Source organism: Polistes dominula, unplaced genomic scaffold (genome assembly GCF_049000335.1).
Source record: "Polistes dominula isolate Pdom_NZ unplaced genomic scaffold, Pdom_raw_medaka contig_23, whole genome shotgun sequence".
NCBI classification, from domain to species: domain Eukaryota; kingdom Metazoa; phylum Arthropoda; class Insecta; order Hymenoptera; family Vespidae; genus Polistes; species Polistes dominula.
In genome coordinates this window covers 157,858-175,942 of record NW_028300963.1, presented here as the reverse complement: position 1 = coordinate 175,942, position 18,085 = coordinate 157,858, and the positions used below count along the sequence as shown (strand labels likewise).

General features: G+C 34.6%; 1 protein-coding gene across 4 annotated transcripts; it reads right to left on the bottom strand.

Moving 5' to 3' along the window:
- Window positions 1-1,924: 1,924 nt before the first annotated feature.
- Window positions 1,925-18,085, bottom strand: LOC107069743 (uncharacterized). Of its 4 annotated transcripts, XR_016176650.1 has the most exons (6): window positions 17,556-18,085; window positions 15,016-15,206; window positions 13,517-13,642; window positions 9,072-9,224; window positions 3,587-3,694; window positions 3,471-3,484 (listed from the first exon to the last, which is right to left on the bottom strand). XR_016176650.1 is itself a non-coding variant. In XM_015327298.2 (5 exons), exons 2-5 carry the CDS (start codon window positions 9,213-9,215, stop codon window positions 3,340-3,342), a joined length of 603 nt encoding a protein of 200 aa, XP_015182784.2. In that variant the 5' UTR covers window positions 9,216-9,224; window positions 12,364-12,487; the 3' UTR covers window positions 1,925-3,339. The 4 variants fall into 4 exon arrangements, 2 of the variants coding, with proteins under 2 accessions (XP_015182784.2, XP_089028919.1); XM_015327298.2 differs by lacking the exons at window positions 13,517-13,642; window positions 15,016-15,206; window positions 17,556-18,085 and adding exons at window positions 3,830-4,035; window positions 12,364-12,487 and having other exon boundaries at window positions 1,925-3,484; XR_016176651.1 differs by lacking the exons at window positions 3,471-3,484; window positions 3,587-3,694 and adding an exon at window positions 8,695-8,937.

Below are 18,085 nucleotides of genomic sequence, written 5' to 3'. Positions count from 1 at the left end.
GGTGGTGGCACCGCCCCAGTTCGCGGTGCAGGCCGGGTGTGGTGATGGTGCTGCTTGTGGTGGTGGTACTGCTAGTGTGCTGGTGGTGGTAGCGCGCGTAGACCGCTTATAACAACCCTCTTTTCCATGACACCATCTAATTCCTACACGGTTAACCACAATTCTACTTACTATTCTTGGATTAAAAAGAAATAGGAAGGAAGGAAGGAAGGAAGGAAGGAAGGAAGGAAAAAGGATTTTAATCGATTATTAAATATCCAAATTGATCTAAATATTCATATTAATGGAATAATTGAAAAGACATTTTATGTTGATTGTAAAAGAACATCGAGGATCGATCTAACATCTAAACTTATTGTTAGTCCAATATACCAATCTCCTTTATGCGGTTTAAACTTCACCTCTTGAACTTTCTTCCGGATTGAGTCCAGTTACTTTCGCAACTTCTTCGACTAGTGTCCGTCCGTCCGTCCATCCGTTCGTAAACGCGCTCTATTCGATGAAAATTCGATAGGAAGTTTCTTGAAGGGGAAGAACACGATGAAGAAAACCACGAAAAAAGAGAAAAAAAACGATTTATCGATCCATCTATCGACAAAGAATGACCACATTTTGCACCTTCTAAGAGGATAACGTGGTCAAATTAGATAAAAAAATTTGATAAATAACAATATGAAGGATATATACCGTAGGAAAGTTTGCTTATTATTTAGTAGAAAATCGTTGAAGCAATGCTTCTTTTATTTCTACTTATTTCGTTGCAATACGGTGTTAACGTTCATTCATTTTTATAAGGTAATAATCATAATCGTGTTTCTATGAAGAATTTCCAACGAGTGATCTGATCAAAGTCGAATTAACTGTAAAATATGATAAATAAAAGAATAGAAGAAAGTAAAGAAGAACAAACGTCGAAAGAAATTCCGTTTGGTTGGATCGAAGCGAAGCTTAATTTTTCAAACGTTGGAATTGTCGATAAGAAGTAACCTTGGTAGATATTGACGTGTGTAGAGAATCGAAACGGCACGGAAGTTAGAGAAAAGAAGAGAATCTTTTTCCTTCTAGGAAGGAGCTTAGAACCTCCTTCTAGGTATCTTTCTTTGGTATCTATCTTTGGTATCTATCTTTGGTATCTATCTTTGGTATCTTCCTTTTCTTTGTTTCTATATTTTCGAGTTTCTCTACTCCGGTTGTTATATTTTTTTCTTCTCCGTTTATTCTTTTCTTTTTACTTAGGTCAAGCTCCTATCGACCGTTACTACTGTCGTTATTGCACAGCTTCTTCCAAGAATTTATTGCTAAGAAAAAGAAAAACCTGAAAATGAAGAGAAAGGGAAAAAAAGGTTTGAACGCTCTGTTTCGACGAAACTTAAAACGAGCGACGATATCACCTAAGGCAGCAAAAAAAGACATCGGGCCAATCGGAAGGACTCTTTTCTATCTCTCTCCCTCTCTTATTTTAGTTCCTTCGAGAGAAGGCAATACGCGTCTCACGAAATAAAATTAATCGAAAAGAAGCAATTTCTTGGGATAGTACAGGTTCCAATGCAGCTTCCAAAGTCGATACTTTTCGTATCGATAGCTTGGGATTCTTTCTCTGCTATTATATATATTTTCAACAATTTATTCCTTTAATTAAAAATACACAATTTTCAGAATTTGACAGAATTAGTATTATAATACTACTTGACGACAAACTATTGGAGATTTGAATAATTAGCGTGTAATATGGATAAGCTAAAATTCAACCGCAAACTATGTGAACGAGATGACGTCATCTTGTACCTTTCACAGGTGTAGAAATAATTCAGACATTATATAGTGGCACGCATCAGTCGTTTGTGAATTCTAAGGTAGTTTGCTACATGTGTTGATGTACGTGCGTCTCCTATATTATTATATAATACTAGGATGCGTTCAACGCGTTCTCTTATTTCTCTACATTCAAACAAAACAATTGTCAACAACAAATTTACCATTAGAAAGATATCCATAAATTTGCAAAAGTTTTTCTTACCATCCTATATAAGATAAATACAAATTCTGAACAAATTTAAAGGATTCACATTGCATCGAATGAAATCTGAAAGCATGGTATTTCTTGATTTAACGTTCCTGACATTTTCGAACACGTTTCGAACACGTTTGGATCCGTAGCAGATCTTCCAGCAAGAGAGAACAAGAAATGAAAAGGAGAAGAAAAATGAGAAAAAGAAAAAGAGAGAAAGAGAACCGATAGTTGGTACTACATATACTTTCTCTTTTTCTATCTCACACGATTTTTCCGCTATTCCATCTTCTAAGAAGAGAAAGCTCGAGAATAAAAGAAATATAGAAGCTACATGATTCTTGCGTTTTCTCTTTCGTCACATCAAAAGAAGAACGTCGATGTAGTAGTAGTAGTAGTAGTAGTAGTAGTAGTACTAGTAGTAGTGGTAATACAAGTAATAGTATGGTCCGTCTCGCGTGACAGAAGAACCGATGAAATGAAAAATTTTCTCTCCCTCTTTCCTCAATTCCTTCCTTCCTTCCTTCCTTCCTTCCTTCCTTCCTTCCTTCCTTCATTCTTGTGTAGTTACTTGTACGTCAGTGTAGGCGGCTGGCTGGTGCATCAATGGGGATCGATTTAAACGAGAGAACTATGGGATGTGTACTAGTATAGGTGGGGGAATTTTCGAAGAAAGAAAAGGATAGAAATAATGAAAAAGAGAGAAGACGTAGGACCAACTAGGACGAGTCGAATGTCGAAAACGGATCGAGTTGAAACCGAGGAAAAATCAGGGGATCTGTGCTAGGAAAATTCGAGCCGAACGAATCTAAGAAGTATCTACCGAAAGAGAATTTCAAATGGGGAACGTGTCCGTCCATTGGTAGATTTTCTCTTTTACTGCATCCTGAACCCCTGAACCCCAAGCCCAACCCCAACCCTTCGAGGGTGCAACGTCATTTCCCTCCCTTTGCTACTTTCTTTCTTTCTTTCTTATTTTTTTTTCTATCCTTTTTCTACCATCTCAAATTTACTTCGGATCTAATGTTTTTTCTTTTTTTCTTTTTTTTTCCTTTCTAACCCAGCTTCACTCACTCCTGTATCTTATCGTTCCTCGTACTGTCTTCCTCGTGGATTCTCGTGAGACTGTGAAGAACCGAAAAGGAAATTCTTTTCTTCTTTTCCTACTTCTTATTCTTCTCCTTTTTTTTTTTTTTTTTTTCTATAGAAAAGAATAAGAGAAATCAGACTGATGTTAGAAGAAAATGTCTCTTATAATGAATTGTCACATATGTTAGGTTTGTTTTATTTTTCATTATTATTTTAAAATTTCAAGAAATTGTATAGACGAATCAAAAGGGCCGAGTTATTCGATCCAAAAATCCTTGACCAGCCGGACAAGAAGAAAACATCTTTGAGCAATCCTCATTTCTTTGACCAACTTTGGCTGCTAAGAGGAAATCTTCAGGAAAAGATGGATCCTCGGCGTGTTCCGGTCTACGGTGTGAAATAAATCGATTACAATAAACGTTCAAGTTTTATAATAAACGATAAACAATTGTTCGACATTTAATTGCAAAGTATTCAATGAAATAATACGTTAATAAAAGATGTAAAAGTTCCCCGATAAGGCCTTCGTTTATTAAAGGATCTGCAACAGCCTCGCAAATGCTCTTTTTTATACATTCTCGTCCGTTTAATCCATTTCTGAAACAAACCAAAATTTCTTATAATTTACACACACACACACACACAAACTTCATTTTATATTGTATGAAATAAATCCTATAGGCAGATAATATATTTGTTGAGTTGTAATTATCGGTAACGTGTGTACTATACCTTTGAAAATATTGTTCCAACGTATTAAAAAGAAGTACCCTTCCGTACCTATCGAGATCTCTAGGTCGTCGTGAAAAGACGCGATTTTGTGATAAATTACTGAAGAACGTAGCATTTTGCGGCAGAGCATATTGGAATTGAAAGTTTTGGCCGTAAACCAAAATCCTTCCAGCTAGTTCGATCGGTACTGCGAATCCTACCACGAGCTACATTGCGAAACACATCAATTTATAAAATAGTACAAGTAGTCAAAGTAGTAGAAAAATATATTTTTCATAAACTATCCAACTAAAGAAATAAATTAACATTTATTATATTTATGCAAATTTTTTTCTCCAGGAAAAATAAAATAAAATAAAACAAGGTCTGAGTAACGTAAAGATGTGTGCAATAAAGATGTGAGTTGACCAATAACAGCTTGGGATTGTATCAAACATAAGAAACAAGTCTGGGATTCATCTCAGAGAGTACATTCGCTCGTAAAACATTGGTATTCTCCTAGAGACTAATCAAATCAATCCAACATATATGAGTGGTAATATAGTTCTCTCTTGGTACGAGAGTTATAAATATAGAGAGACAAAAAAAACCATTGGATAGATAAGAAATATTAAGTTCTTTGTATTTTTATTCCAACTTTTTTTTTTTTTTTTTTTTTTTTTTTTTTTTGATCAACGAGAAAAGAGAAGTGAAATTACGCTGTCTCCACTGGTTATCTTTTTACTTCAATTCTGTGAAAAATTTCACCATTCTTGACACTGGCGTGGTTTTGGTATTTGAACTTTTGGAATATCGCTTAACCATCCACTCTTCCCCCGTCTCCCCATTTCGTTTTCGTAATTCCCAAGATATTACGTTGTTTCGAAACTTTTTCCTTCTTTCACGTCTGTATCAACCGGCCGCCGAGCCACCCCCAAGCTTCCTCCTTCTGTTTTTTCTTTTCAATCTCTCTCCCTCTTTTCTTCTTTTTTAACCCCTTATACGTTTTCCATTTTCTTTAGTTAAATTGCATAATATCGAATTTGAGCATTCAAATATTTTAATTATTTCTAATGACGAATTATTATAATATAAAGCGTAAGAAATAAAAAATAAAAAATAAAAAAAATGAGTATGTAAATAGCTTGTACAATGGGTTACTTATGTTTGAAGTTTATGATGCTTTTATTAAAGTATATTATTAAGATAGATAAGTAATTCGCGTTAGTATCAATGATTTTACGAAGACTTTATTCATCGGTATTACGTAAAAGTACTCTCTATCGATTTTCCGAATCAGCTCGAAGTGAACTATATACAATAATACCTTTTGCTATTCTCTCGGAGCTTTCTCTTTCTATTTCCGCACTTTTCAAGCCTTCCGGGAGATATTCTCGCGAAAATCGCTAAGCGTGCACCGTTTTCGCTACGTTCGACTACAGACTTACACCCGTGTGGAATTTAAATTTTCCTAAAGCGTAGGAGGTTACAGTAGAAGGCGTGGTATTCTCCGAGGGATCCTTAGACAAACCTTTGGAAACTCTCTTTTACACCAATGCTCTCACACCTTCCAATATGAACCATTGATCATATGGAAAAAAAAAAACATGTCTGTATATCACACGTGTTGAAAGTGAAACCTTCAAAAAATTAAGTTTCAAACACACACATATGCACAGCTTAGTAGCCAGGAGTGGGGAATACGAAGCAAAGACCGAGAATAGAAAAAAAACTGTATAGCTATATTTTGTCTGATTCTCTCGCAGGCTCAATCCTATATGTCTCTCTCTTTTTCTTTTCTTACTTAGTATTAAGGCCGTTTCTTTGCCCCACTATATTCCCACTATATCGTTTTCTCCCTACATCACCGTGTTTGATTATTTCAAATCACACCCATTCTAAAGAAGTTTTCACTTCAATAATAATTATTATAAATATTGAAATAAAAAAGAAACTTTCGTCAAAGTCCTACCTTGCAACGGGAAAAATATTAAACGTTCGATATAAAAGTTGCAAAGGAAAATTGTCGAAAGATATAAACGTTAAATAAAATGTTAAATACGGGATAGAGGGAAAAGGAGTTTTATTTCGACATAAAACTAACGTCATATGCATATAAACAAATACTCGGGCCGAATTTACGCTTATTTTTCTCTCCTCCCTGTTTAGCCAGGATTATTGAGGGATAAACTTTCAAATATTTGTAATACTCTGTAAGTACAACGAGGCGGGGAGGGATTGGTGCTCGTGCTCGTGCTCGTGCTCGTGCGCACAAACTCCTCGCACGACCGAATTACGAGGCAAACACAATCGATGTCAATTTCTTTCCTTTTTTTTTCTTTTTTTTCTCTTTTTTCTTTTTTTTTTTTATTATACCTTGGCAAACTCAGTGTACTCGTTGTCGTTCCATGCCACGCGCGCATTGACCCGAATATACATCGTGTTTGCTCTCTTAGCGTACTTCCGGAAGCAGCAATCAGGCAGCCCGAACTAATGTAAACGGCCGACGCGCACAACTTCGACTTTTCCATGTTTTCTTTCTTTCTTTCTTTCTTTCTTTCTTTCTTTCTCTTTTAGAAAAGTTTGACTTCGCTTCGACTATTTCCTAAATTTTTCTCTTTTTCTTCTTTTACCTTCTTATTTTCAAAAGGATCTTACACAACGAAACGAGGTTAATGAGATCGCTAGAAAATCTTACGATTATTTATTTTCATTGATATTTATCCTCTCTTTAAAGACTTCACCATTTTTCTTTGACAATTTTCATTTGTATAAATGAAATCAAATATTCGAAAAGTTCAATCAGCAAAGTAATTATAATCTTCTTCAAAGAGATCATTCGTATAATTCGCGATGGAACGTTTATTTTAACCTTGCTAATATTTTACCAATTATAAACTAGAAAAAAGTACTTGCTGAGCATTTGCAAAAGACAAATTTTCATCTTCATCGATATTTCATGTTACTCATCAAGTATTCCTTTTAACTTATTTTATCTACATTTTATTTATCGATTTCTAATTATTTGTCATTTTCCATAATGGTACGTTGATAACAAATTTTGTTTTGTTAATATTTTACAATAGATTACTTTATCTTTTTTAAATAGTTTTCACCATTTTCAGGCAATTCGTTTAACTCGCTAGAATACGAAACGGAAAATGAAAAGCGTTAGACGGTATTCCGTAGAACTTGGTAAGCTTTGCACGCGATCAGTACGGATACCAACAACGAAAGGGAGAAAGAGATGAGCGTTGATCCAAAGTTAAGTAGTTTTCTGGATGTTATATGGAATTTGTACACGATATATTATCTACCCTCGTGATAATTTAACATAAATTGTTTCTACGTGTAAAGTTTACTCGGTTAAAACTAAAGATCGATAGAATTAGTTACACACACACACACACACACACACACTTTCGCACACATACACATATGTAACACGCTTTGTGTCGGAAATATTATCACACCTGATCAAGCTAGTTTAACCCTTGTTCAACGAGACTCACTCTCTCTCTCTCTCTCTCTCTCTCTTTTGCGAAAGAAACTCGTTCAAAGTAGCACTCGTCCTACTTTGTATTTAGGTTTATCGTTAAGGTAACAGCCCGGAACGAACGGACGAGAAACGTGTTATTTCGATCCGTTCGTTTGGAATTAATATAGAAAGAAAATTTATCAAATATTCCATTAAACTAAATCTTGTTCCATAAATTTTACGAATCCGAATCAAATCGTTAATTATATTTAGAATTATATTTGAAATTGTTGAAAAAGTAATTTAGAAAAAACAACCTAATAATAAACTGATCAAAGAGAATTAACAAAACATGTATAAATCACAAAATACATTTCCACTATGCTGCAAACACCTTTCCTCCCACAGACACATATACATAACCTATATTTGATTATTTTTCATTGAACTGGCAATCGCTCGTATAATTTATTTATTCGTTTTAAAAACGTACTCTAGCTAACGTTTCATACATCCTTCCTTCCTATTATTATCGAGGCACATTATATTCAAGTCTCTTGGAATATTAGCAAAATGATTGATCGGATGTTTACCCGATGAAACATTGAAGTACCATTTGAAACCCATTTTAAATATAAACCTACTACTGCACGAATGAAAAAAGAGAGAAACAAAACATTGGACAAAAAGCATCGATCATATTTTATGTAACACGAAAACGGTCTATCAAACGGAAATTTCATGACGGATCTTTCTCACTCTCCCTTTCTCTTTTTCCTGCTCTCTTATCTTCTCGTATCAAACGAAAAGTCTACGCACTATAAAACCCGATATATCATTCTCGTGCTTTTTCCTTTAATCTCTTTGCTATCAAAAAAAAAAAAAAAAAAAAAAAAAAAATAGAATAAAATAAAACAATAGGAAAAAGAAAGGAAAGAAGAAAACAGGGAAAAGAAAAGACAAAATAAATCCTGTGCTAATCCATAAACGAAACGAAATGAAACGAACGAACGAACGAACGAACGAACGAAAGTGCGTTTTTCAAACGAGCGATCCTTGAACTGCTAAAAGAGCCCTTTCATCATAACGATTTGAAATAGACGTGAAAGGGAGAGTGAGATAAAAAGCACAAATCTATCTATATATATATATATATATACTCGCGAGGGAGTTTGAGAATCAACGTTATATTTTTACAGCCATTAATTTTCACAATGTTTCTCACTAATACGATAATAGAAAGTGTAATGGCAGGACATTCACAATAGCTAATAGCTTATAATTTAATTAGTCTTAACGTTGAAGAATATTTTCAATAAAAATTTGAAAAAAAAATACCAATGGTTTGATATTATTGATACGATTAGATTTTGTTGCTTTTGAATAAAAAAAAAATTAAAAATGAAGAAAAAATGAAGAAAAAATGAAGTAAAAATGAATGCAGAATTGTATAACCGGTTCGTAGGAAAATAAAAGCAACCGAGCTTTACTTTAAACGAACAACTTAACAGAGTTTATTCGATTATGCGATGTAATATCGAGTTATATTTATATGGAAAACTACGAGGAAAATGAAATTTCATATCCGCTCTCTTCTCCCAGCGTCTCTCGTTCTCTTTTTCTAATTCACCTTTGCCGTAAGAAGAGGTTGCTTGAAAAGACAAAACGAAGAGAAATAGAATAAAATATCCTCTCTTATTTTCTTTCTTGATCAAATTAAAATGAATGTTGAAACATTTAATCGAATATATTTGATCGTTGAAACAAATGAAAGAAAATACGTACCTTAATCGTACCACCAAAAGGATAAAGAAGTGGGGGTGAATATAAAACGTTTCTCTTTTCTCTGAGGTCTTTATCGATTCGGCTGCTAGATAATTCCAAAAGACTGGCCAAAAGGAAGAAGAGGAAGAAACGAACACCGGTCATCTCGGATCACTAAACACAAAGTTCATACATAAAATCAAAAACACAACAAAACAAAAAATAGGCAAAGAAATGGGGGAAGAAGAAAAAGAGAGGGAGGAAAAAACGATATCATTCGTTAGTCACGACCCATATATGCAGGACCGTTTCGCAACGATAAACTAAAATAATAATAATAATAATAATAATAATAATAATAATGATGATAACAACATTCGACGATATACGTCTCTATATTATATATAATGTGTATATGTATATAGAATATCCGTTTGTGTTCGACGATACGGCAAATGTTTCATGAAATGCGTCAAGTTATTTCACGTGCGAAACTGTAATAAAAACCTAGACGAACCTGTGCGATAAAATGAAATTGTGAATCTGTGGAGCGAGGGTGTGTGTATCGTCGTTTCGATAAACGTCAAATCGATGTTCCAATAAATAAATATATTTTTTTTTAAATGTATGCACTACAGGAGTTCAAATGATTTCACTATCTAACGGAATAATCAAATGTTTACTTCAATTTTCTTTATATTTATAAAAAGAACAAAATATGTATTATAAAAAAGAATATAAAATAAGAACTAGCGGATGAATAAATAAACTTTGCCTACTCTTCAAAAATTCTTTTAACGAGTGAAAGAGAATGAGAGAGGATGGAGAATGGGGTTGCGAAAGAGGAAGAAAAAATACAGAAAAAAGAAGAAGAAGAAGAAGAAGAAGAAGAAGAAGAAGAAGAAAAGAAAAAGACATCGGAGATATTCCGATCGAGAAAAAAGAGTTTTCGAGTGAAGAGAAGGATTCGCCACGCTCGTTCAAAGTTTTCTTTCTCTCGAACGAAACGGTGAAAGTTTAGGAGACTTGGGGATGGTTAGAACAGGGATAGGGTGAGGACGGGGGATACCAGGTGAACGTTTTATGAAAATCATGCGGAAAACGATACTTTTCTTATTTTACTTCGGAAAGACAGAGAGAGAGAGAGAGAAAATAAAAATAGAGAAACTAGCAGAACAATTTGCGTTCAGGTGTGCGTGTGGGTATTTTTTAATATAGGTGAACACATTAAAATACCTTCAAATAAACAGAAACAGAAACAGAAACAGAAACAGAAACAGCAACAGAAAATAACAAATCTGACAGAGATAAATCCCATAGATCAGTATAGTAATTACGGTAATAGTAGGTAGAAAGGTAGAAAGCTGATAAACGAAGATCGGTGTTCGGTCGGTAAGACCAAAGTAAAGTATCTTTTCTTAGATACACGAGACAGACTTCGTTTTCCATTAGAAGTGAACACAGGGGGAAAGCCGGAATCGCTCGGTCAGCGACTCGACACCTGCGATAAATTGTGGTCTCTACGTTCTGCAGAGTTTCAAGACGCGCTTGGGTGCTTCTCTAACGTCTGTTACCAAAACCTTACCGCTACTACTACTAGTGATCTTTCAACATTCAACTTAGCTATTACTAACAAAAAATGCCCAATATTAATGTCCGATATCGAAAACGATTGTAACATCAGAATGCTTTGGTCAAAACGAAAAGCCTACTAAACACGAATTTACAAAAAATTTCTAATTGATCGGTCAAATGAATTTTCACCATACAACTTTCTCTAAAAAGCCTACGACGAAGAAAAGAAGAAATATTAAAAGAAGATGAAGGGGATGGATCGTTCGTTAGAAACTATCAAGATAGTTCAATAACTCCTTTTCATTCTCCTCAAGCGAAAGATTACACGTAGCTTTTATTATTTAATAGAAAATTCGATGCTAGTTACTATATCAAAAGAGAGAAAGATAAAGGAAGATTATCGTTTAGTTTCATGGCTGAGAGATGATCAAGAGCATAGATAATAGGTATTCATAAACTTATTAACTTAACAAACTTTATAAACTTTTTACCTTTTCTTTCTTTTCATATAAATATATTAAAAAACCATGTGAAATGAATTCATACGTTGTCAAGTTGTAAGTTACTCTTATTGATCATTCTCCTGTATCAAAAGCAACACATGCGATCGTGCGTGATTGTCGAAACTTAATCATCAATAAGAAAGAAAAGTAAGAGAGAGAAAGGAATAAGAAACAAATAAATGGCTTCCGAGATACTTTAAGCTTTGCTTTCTTTTACCTCAAGCGAATGGATTTCGAGGTATCTAACTTTCAATGCCGGAAACAAAAAATAATTGAAAGAGTGAAAAAGAGAGAAAGAAAATCAGTGTATTTACGAATCGAAATAAACTAGTAAAAGAAGAGAGAAGATGTTCAAGGAAAATAAAAACGGATAGAAGTAAGAGGAAGAAAATGAAATGAAATAAGAGAAAGTAAAAAGAGAAGAAGACGAAGACGAAGACGAAGACGAAGACGAAGACGAAGATGAAGAAGAAGAATAGAAAGAAGAGAATAGCACATCGTATATCGCTTTACTCGGGTATCTTGTCGGCAAGTCCCGACAGGGAAATTTACTTAGGACTTTTCCCATTTCTCTCGCCTTCGCTTTTCATGCTAGAACACCTTGTTGTTTTTCTCTTCTTCTTTCTTTCTTTTTCTTACGATAAAAACACCAAATGATCGAGGAATATCGTCCGGTTGGTTATAAGATCATTTTTCTTTCTACCTTTGTATGTGATTTTTGATTTGATAATTCTTCGATTAAATTGCATTAAAGAAATAATAAAAAGGGTAAAATAGAACAGGTGATTGGTTAAGGTAAGGAAAGATTGGAAGCTTAGGAAATAAAAGCATCCTGGCACGGAAGGTTGCCCTGGTTGCAGCGGAATATCGCAATTGCGACGATCATTAAGATTTCGAGTCGGTTCATGCCAACTTTACAACTCGCGATAAAACGATCATTGTGCAGTACATAAAAAGTAATCCAGGGAAAGAGAGAGGGACAGAGGAGAGAGAGGGATAAAGAAAAGCTTATTTTCTGGCACTCAAAATAAACCTCTCCGATGGTCCATTACTATTATTATTATTATTATTATTATTTATTTGAAATGAAATTGTATATTGAAAAAAATGTGAAATAATGAGACTATAGATGAATCGTTTTGGAAGAACGCGAGAGGTAGTAGAAGGGCAATTTCGAATTTATCCAGGTGAATGGTAGGGGTTCGTTGATATAGCTATTTCTGTTGGTTACGTACATGAGTGTGTTTTGAAGAGTGGACTAATCGAGACTCGAGATCGATCTTGAACAGACGGCTAGAAGAAAGCACGTGCTGTTTCGCGACCTTCCATTCCCCCAAACCCTTTCGCTCGTTTCCCTAAGGAAATAAGATCTCGGTGAATGATTTCAGAGGTGATTCGATGCAATCGGGATACGTTAACGTGCAGTCAACGCCAGATTTGCCCAATCTTTCAGCATCCCTGTACAACTCCTCAACGTTCCGATGAGTGGAATTAATCGAGGTTGCCAAGTCTTCCGACGGCCTGCCGACAAAAATCGAAATTCGATCGTTTTCCCATTCTTTACTAAAGTCAACCCAAACCAACCCCAACTAACCCCTTCTCTTCTCTTCTCTTCTCTTCTCTTCTCTATTCTCTTCTCTTCTCTTAATTAACATTACAAATTTATCATTAACGGTCAAATGTTTCCAATGCCTTGCGTTCCAATTTTTTTATTCTCAAATTTCATATTCACAATTTTCTTCACATTTTTTAAGCATAATATTAATATTGAAACTTAATAAAAAAAAAAAAAAAAAAGAAATTCGCGGTCGTTGAAAAAGAAAATAGAATAAAAAAGAGAAAAGTTAGAGATGAGTGATAATAAAAATGTTAGTAACAAAATGGGGGCTCAGGTCTCTTAGGAAAATAAATTAATTTAATACATCCTCGCGATATTATCGTTCTAGAGTTCGTGTGTGAGATATAAAAAGAACAAGAGAATGAGCTTCTTTCCGGTTGGTGTAAGATATTTCGAAAAATAACCGTGAAAGAGGAGAGTACTGAAACGACTGTGAAACGTGATGAGAATGAAACAAGAATGTCGTTTCGATATCACGAGAAGACGAGAGGAAGAAGAAAAAGATAAGAGAAGAAATAGAAGAAGAAGATAACAAATGAACAAAAACAAGAAGAAAGAGTTTATCATTGGTATCTAAAAATGAAATAGAAAAGGATAGAAAAGGATAGAAAAGTCGTGAGTTTTTCGCGACAAATTAATTAAGACTTTTTCTCCTTCTTTTGTCCTTTTTTTTTTAACGGTTAGCTTTATCGGTTAGAATAGCAGGAGAAAAAAAACTCCTCTCTCTTTTATTTATCGTTGTTTATTTTAATCGAAGTAATGAGACTTACGTTAAAATGAAATGTATCGTTTCGACGATTATATCATCATCATCATCATCCTTCCTGAGAAGCGGAATTTCAGCGAGTTCGCAAATACTTCTTAAAAGGCATTCTCTTCCATTTCCCCAACCATATCTGCAAAAATTCGCATTTATAATATTAATCTATTAAGTATGAAATGTCAAACTTTGAACAATAAATAATCAAAGTAATCGAACGTTTAATATTAGGTAAAAAAAAAAAGAAAGTAAAAAATGGTAAATAAAGGTTGGAATATAGATAAGTTGAAAACAGTGGTGGAACTTCGTTGACGCAGATTAAACGAGCTCGACGAATTATTCCAACGAAGAGGCACTCTTCCGGTAAGCTTTATCCTAGCTAATATTTTAGCCCGGCCACGACGTTGTCGTTGACCGAGCTTGATTCTCCTTCGTTAACAAACTGTAAACTGCTGAACGCAGTAACCTTACCCCTTGGTGTCTTTCACGAACATATTTCTTTCCAAGAACATTTTATTTTTAATATCATCTTCCAGTTATGTTATAAATTATACCACTCTCGGTATTAAATGTCTATCACATTTTTTTATCTTGTAATATCATTTTGATCAAAGTCGCAAAATTACGTTATTATTATTATTATTATTATTATTATTATTATTATTTTGTTCTCTCGATAATGGAAAATCAGTAAGAAAAATAATTCGATAAACCTTTTTGCTACGAATGTACCATGATAGGATACCGAATATTTCTGACACTTTCTTAACTCTCAAAGCTTTATCATGGAAGGGAAACGTCCTCGTCCTCGTCCTCGTCGTCGTCGTCGTCGTCGTCGTCGTCGTCGTCTACGATGGCCGCCGTTGTTACCCGTATATCCTAGACGCCATACTTGAATCTCCTCTTCTTGCTAACGTAATTGCCTTATGTCCCAATTAATTTACCTTTAGAATTCTCTCCTCCTTACCTTGCTTCTCTGACTCCTTTGATCCTTCCAAGAGCCGATACTTGCTAGCAAAACTAGCTTCGTCAGAACATCGAAAGCAAACCGAACCATCTTGTCTGCTTTCCTTTCTATACTAAACTTAAGCTTCAAATACGCCTTGATTTTTCGCCTTTACAAAATCTACATATCTATTTTCATTTGATGATGCGTTGAAATAGCATCAATCAAAAATAGAATCTCAATAAACGTGGATGTGGTGGTAACATGGTCGATGCCAAAGTTAACTTAATTACAAATTTATTCGTTCACTTTAGCTATGTTTACTGATTCATCGGACAATTTTGAACGGTAATTAGCGCTACGTTTGTTCTTCCGCTTTCCAAATCTAAATCTACCTTTTTTTTTTTTTTTTCATTTTTTTATACTAATTGGTCTATCGCTAATCCTACATTAAATAAAGAAAAAAAAAAGGAGCAAAATTTTGAAAAGAAATTGGTCATTTTGGTTTTTTGAATAAAATGTACAAGGTACATTTATGAAGTATTGTATAAATAGAAACTTACTCTTCTAAAAAATGTTCAATTCTCGTGTAGGTATCTCGAAGATCGAGATCTCTAATGTGTCTTGAAAGGACGACCGTAGATTCAAAATCCGATACGTTGGATGGCAAATAATAGTTGTATTGAAATCCGGAAGAAAATACGACGCTTCCTCTTTTATTTGATCTCACAGGTACTGATGCACCTAAAGTGATCTACCAAAAAAAAAAAAGAACAAAATAACCAAACAATAATATTTATTTAATAATAGGCGTGAATAGATTTATTGGATATGCATATACTCGAACGAATAAAAATCAAACTTCAAAAGTAACTACCTGTCTTTCTCCTCTAACTTTACTTCTCGCAAAATTCAATGAAAACTTGAAAATTGAAACGTCAATTTTTCACTGAACAATCTTTAACTTGGAAAATTGAATTTAAGACTTTTCGAAGAGAACCACCCAAGACACAATTCGTAATAACTGTCTCGTGAATATTTGCGAGCGTCTGTGCGAAAAAAAGCAACAAACCAAAAGGAAAAATATGAAAAATAAATTGTTCTCTTAACGTTCGAACATCAATTACTCGTACATTCTTCAATCTTACGTTTTTCTTACTGTTATTCAATAATAAAAATGTTCAATAATAATTTCTAAATCTAGCCGAGAAATAAAAATGGTTCAATGAAAAAGTTCAAACTTTTTTGACAATTTGCAATTTTCGTTGAAAAATTAAAGAGATAAGTAAAATTAAAGAACAGAAAAGAAAGAAAAGCAAGTGAAAGAAAGATCGAAGTAATAGAGATGGTAAAGTTCGACTTCCGAAACTAAAATCGTTCTTTTCAAATTCCCTGGGCTTCTCTTTCTCTCTCTCTCTCTCTCTCTCTCTCTCTCTCTCTTTTTGTCTTTGTCTTTTATCCTCCAGTGACTCAGAAATCGAGTAATCGTGTGAACGGGATTTAATGTGCTTCATATCCACCAACTACAAGAGAATGCGCTTTGCTTTAATTCAATTGAATCTATCTCTTTCTCTCTTGTTCTCACCTCTTTCTGGTTCTACATTTCTCTGATTCTCTCGAAAAATGTACTTCGTAATAAACGCAATATAAGAAAAGTACATGCAAACGAAAGCTTCGTGTTCGTTCAATCATTTGAAATTATTCTAAACAAAATTCTGATGTATTTGGATTAAGAAAAAAATACACATCTAATTATAAGAGGGAAAAACTGGGACGCCCCGTATATTTTCTACGTAATAATAATAATAACTATTATAAAAAGTATAGGAATGTTTTTTAATGATGCTGTTACGCGTGTACGATGTCAATTCTTGAAGGAAGTTGATTGATCGTTGAAAAGAAATCAAAAAAAGTTTCACGAAATAATGAAAATACACGTGGTAGGGTTTTAACGAGTACGCGCGTCTTTCTCAATTGAAAATGATGAGAAAAATCATCTTGTTAAGCCTGCTAGGTTATTTTATTCTCTACTTGCGGTAAAACGAAAGGGTGGTTGACCCTTCGGCATCGTCATATTTCTATCTTTTTCTCTCTTTCTCTCTCACCTTTAGCAACGTAGAACAAACGATCCGAAGCCCGTGTAAAGAGGTCGGTGTAATCATTCGTGCAACTCCCCTGCGAGAGAGTAAAGTCTTTACTAATTAAAAACTCCACGGAGGCATTTGTAAAGAAACGAGTAAAAAAAAGGAAAAAAAAAGGGAAAAAAGGAAAAAAGAAGAAAAAAAAGGAAGAGAAGAAGAGGAAGAAGAAGAAAAAAGGAAAAAGAAGGAAGGAAATCATTTCCTTAAAAACGCTCCGTTTTATTCAGTCGATATCGTTCTTAATTATGGTGACAGGAGGAACAGAGATGAAAAGAGAAGGATACAAAATAAAACAAAGAAAATGAGGAAGATGAGATAGAGAGGAGGTGAGACGAGTGGTGAGACGAGTGGTGAGACGAGTGGTGGTGAGACGAGTGGTGGTGAGACGAGTGGTGGTGAGACGAGTGGTGGTGAGACGGGGGGAAAAGGAGAATGATACTTTTCCGTGATTCTCTGAGCACCAAATCTCAGTTTATACTTTCGAAGTTCCCTCGTTTGAAAAACTTCTTGAGAAACGTTGTCGTTTCTACGAAATGGTATATAGCTACTATTTTTTTTATTTTTTTTTTTTCCTTTTCTTATTGACCAGTATATATTTCAACGGTAAGAAAAACAAAATCCAAACAGATTCGTACAAATCAGGTCTATTAATTAATTAGGTAAAAAGCTTTGTTTTTTATTCGACAAATTCTCGTCTATTATTGCAAAAAGTCCCTTGGGAAAGCGCGACACACCAGGGAACAATTTTTTCTGTTGCACGATTTATCTTCCGACCGATGGTACAATGGTTCCTTGTATCCCGTTACTTAAGGCAACCATTCTTACGATTCCTCGTATTCGACACCCCCAACCAACCCTCCTTCTTTCTCTTTCTATCTAATAATTCGATTACAATTGTCTGATTTCGAAGTAAACAATAATGTATTATGAAATAATGTATAAATTAATATAACAATATTTACCTGAAAAACAGAACCAGAGGGATAGAGAAGAATGGCTTTGGTCCTCGAAGTAAATGAGAATAAAAAAAGTCCGTAATGTATGAGAATGGTCGTTGGTAAAAATGATGTAAGTTGCATCGAGGAAACGATAACGATGGCTGGTGCCAGCACTAAAACTGTTTTCCACGATGCGTTATAATCTCGACGACTAACATTGCCATAGTCGTTTCGTTCGTTCGTTCGTTCGTTCGTTCGTTCGTTCGTTCGTTGGTTCGTTCGTTGGTTCGTTCGTTCGTTGGTTGGTTCATTCGTTCGTTCGGTTGGAGAATATCGGAAGCAATCGTGGCTCCTTTCCCTTTTTCCTTCACCTCTTTCTCCCTCAGCCAACCCGAACCACCACCTCTCAGGACGAGTAATTGGAACTGAGCCGACATATTGGTCCACTGGTCAATGAACCGTGTACGGCCTCTTATTGCATTGGTCGAATTTTTTACGATTTCACGAATACACGATAATCATTGGTGCGGATATTTCTCGATAAGTCACAAGGA

Excerpts from the sequence above, each read along its gene's own strand:
- LOC107069743 (XM_015327298.2), bottom strand. The coding sequence starts at position 9,215 with ATGACCGGTGTTCGTTTCTTCCTCTTCTTCCTTTTGGCCAGTCTTTTG. Across the intron at positions 4,036-9,071 it reads CTTTTGGTGGTACGATTAAG|CTCGTGGTAGGATTCGCAGT; the intron begins GTACGTATTTTC and ends TTCGCAATGTAG. Across the intron at positions 3,485-3,586 it reads CTTTTACATCTTTTATTAAC|ACCGGAACACGCCGAGGATC; the intron begins GTATTATTTCAT and ends TTCACACCGTAG.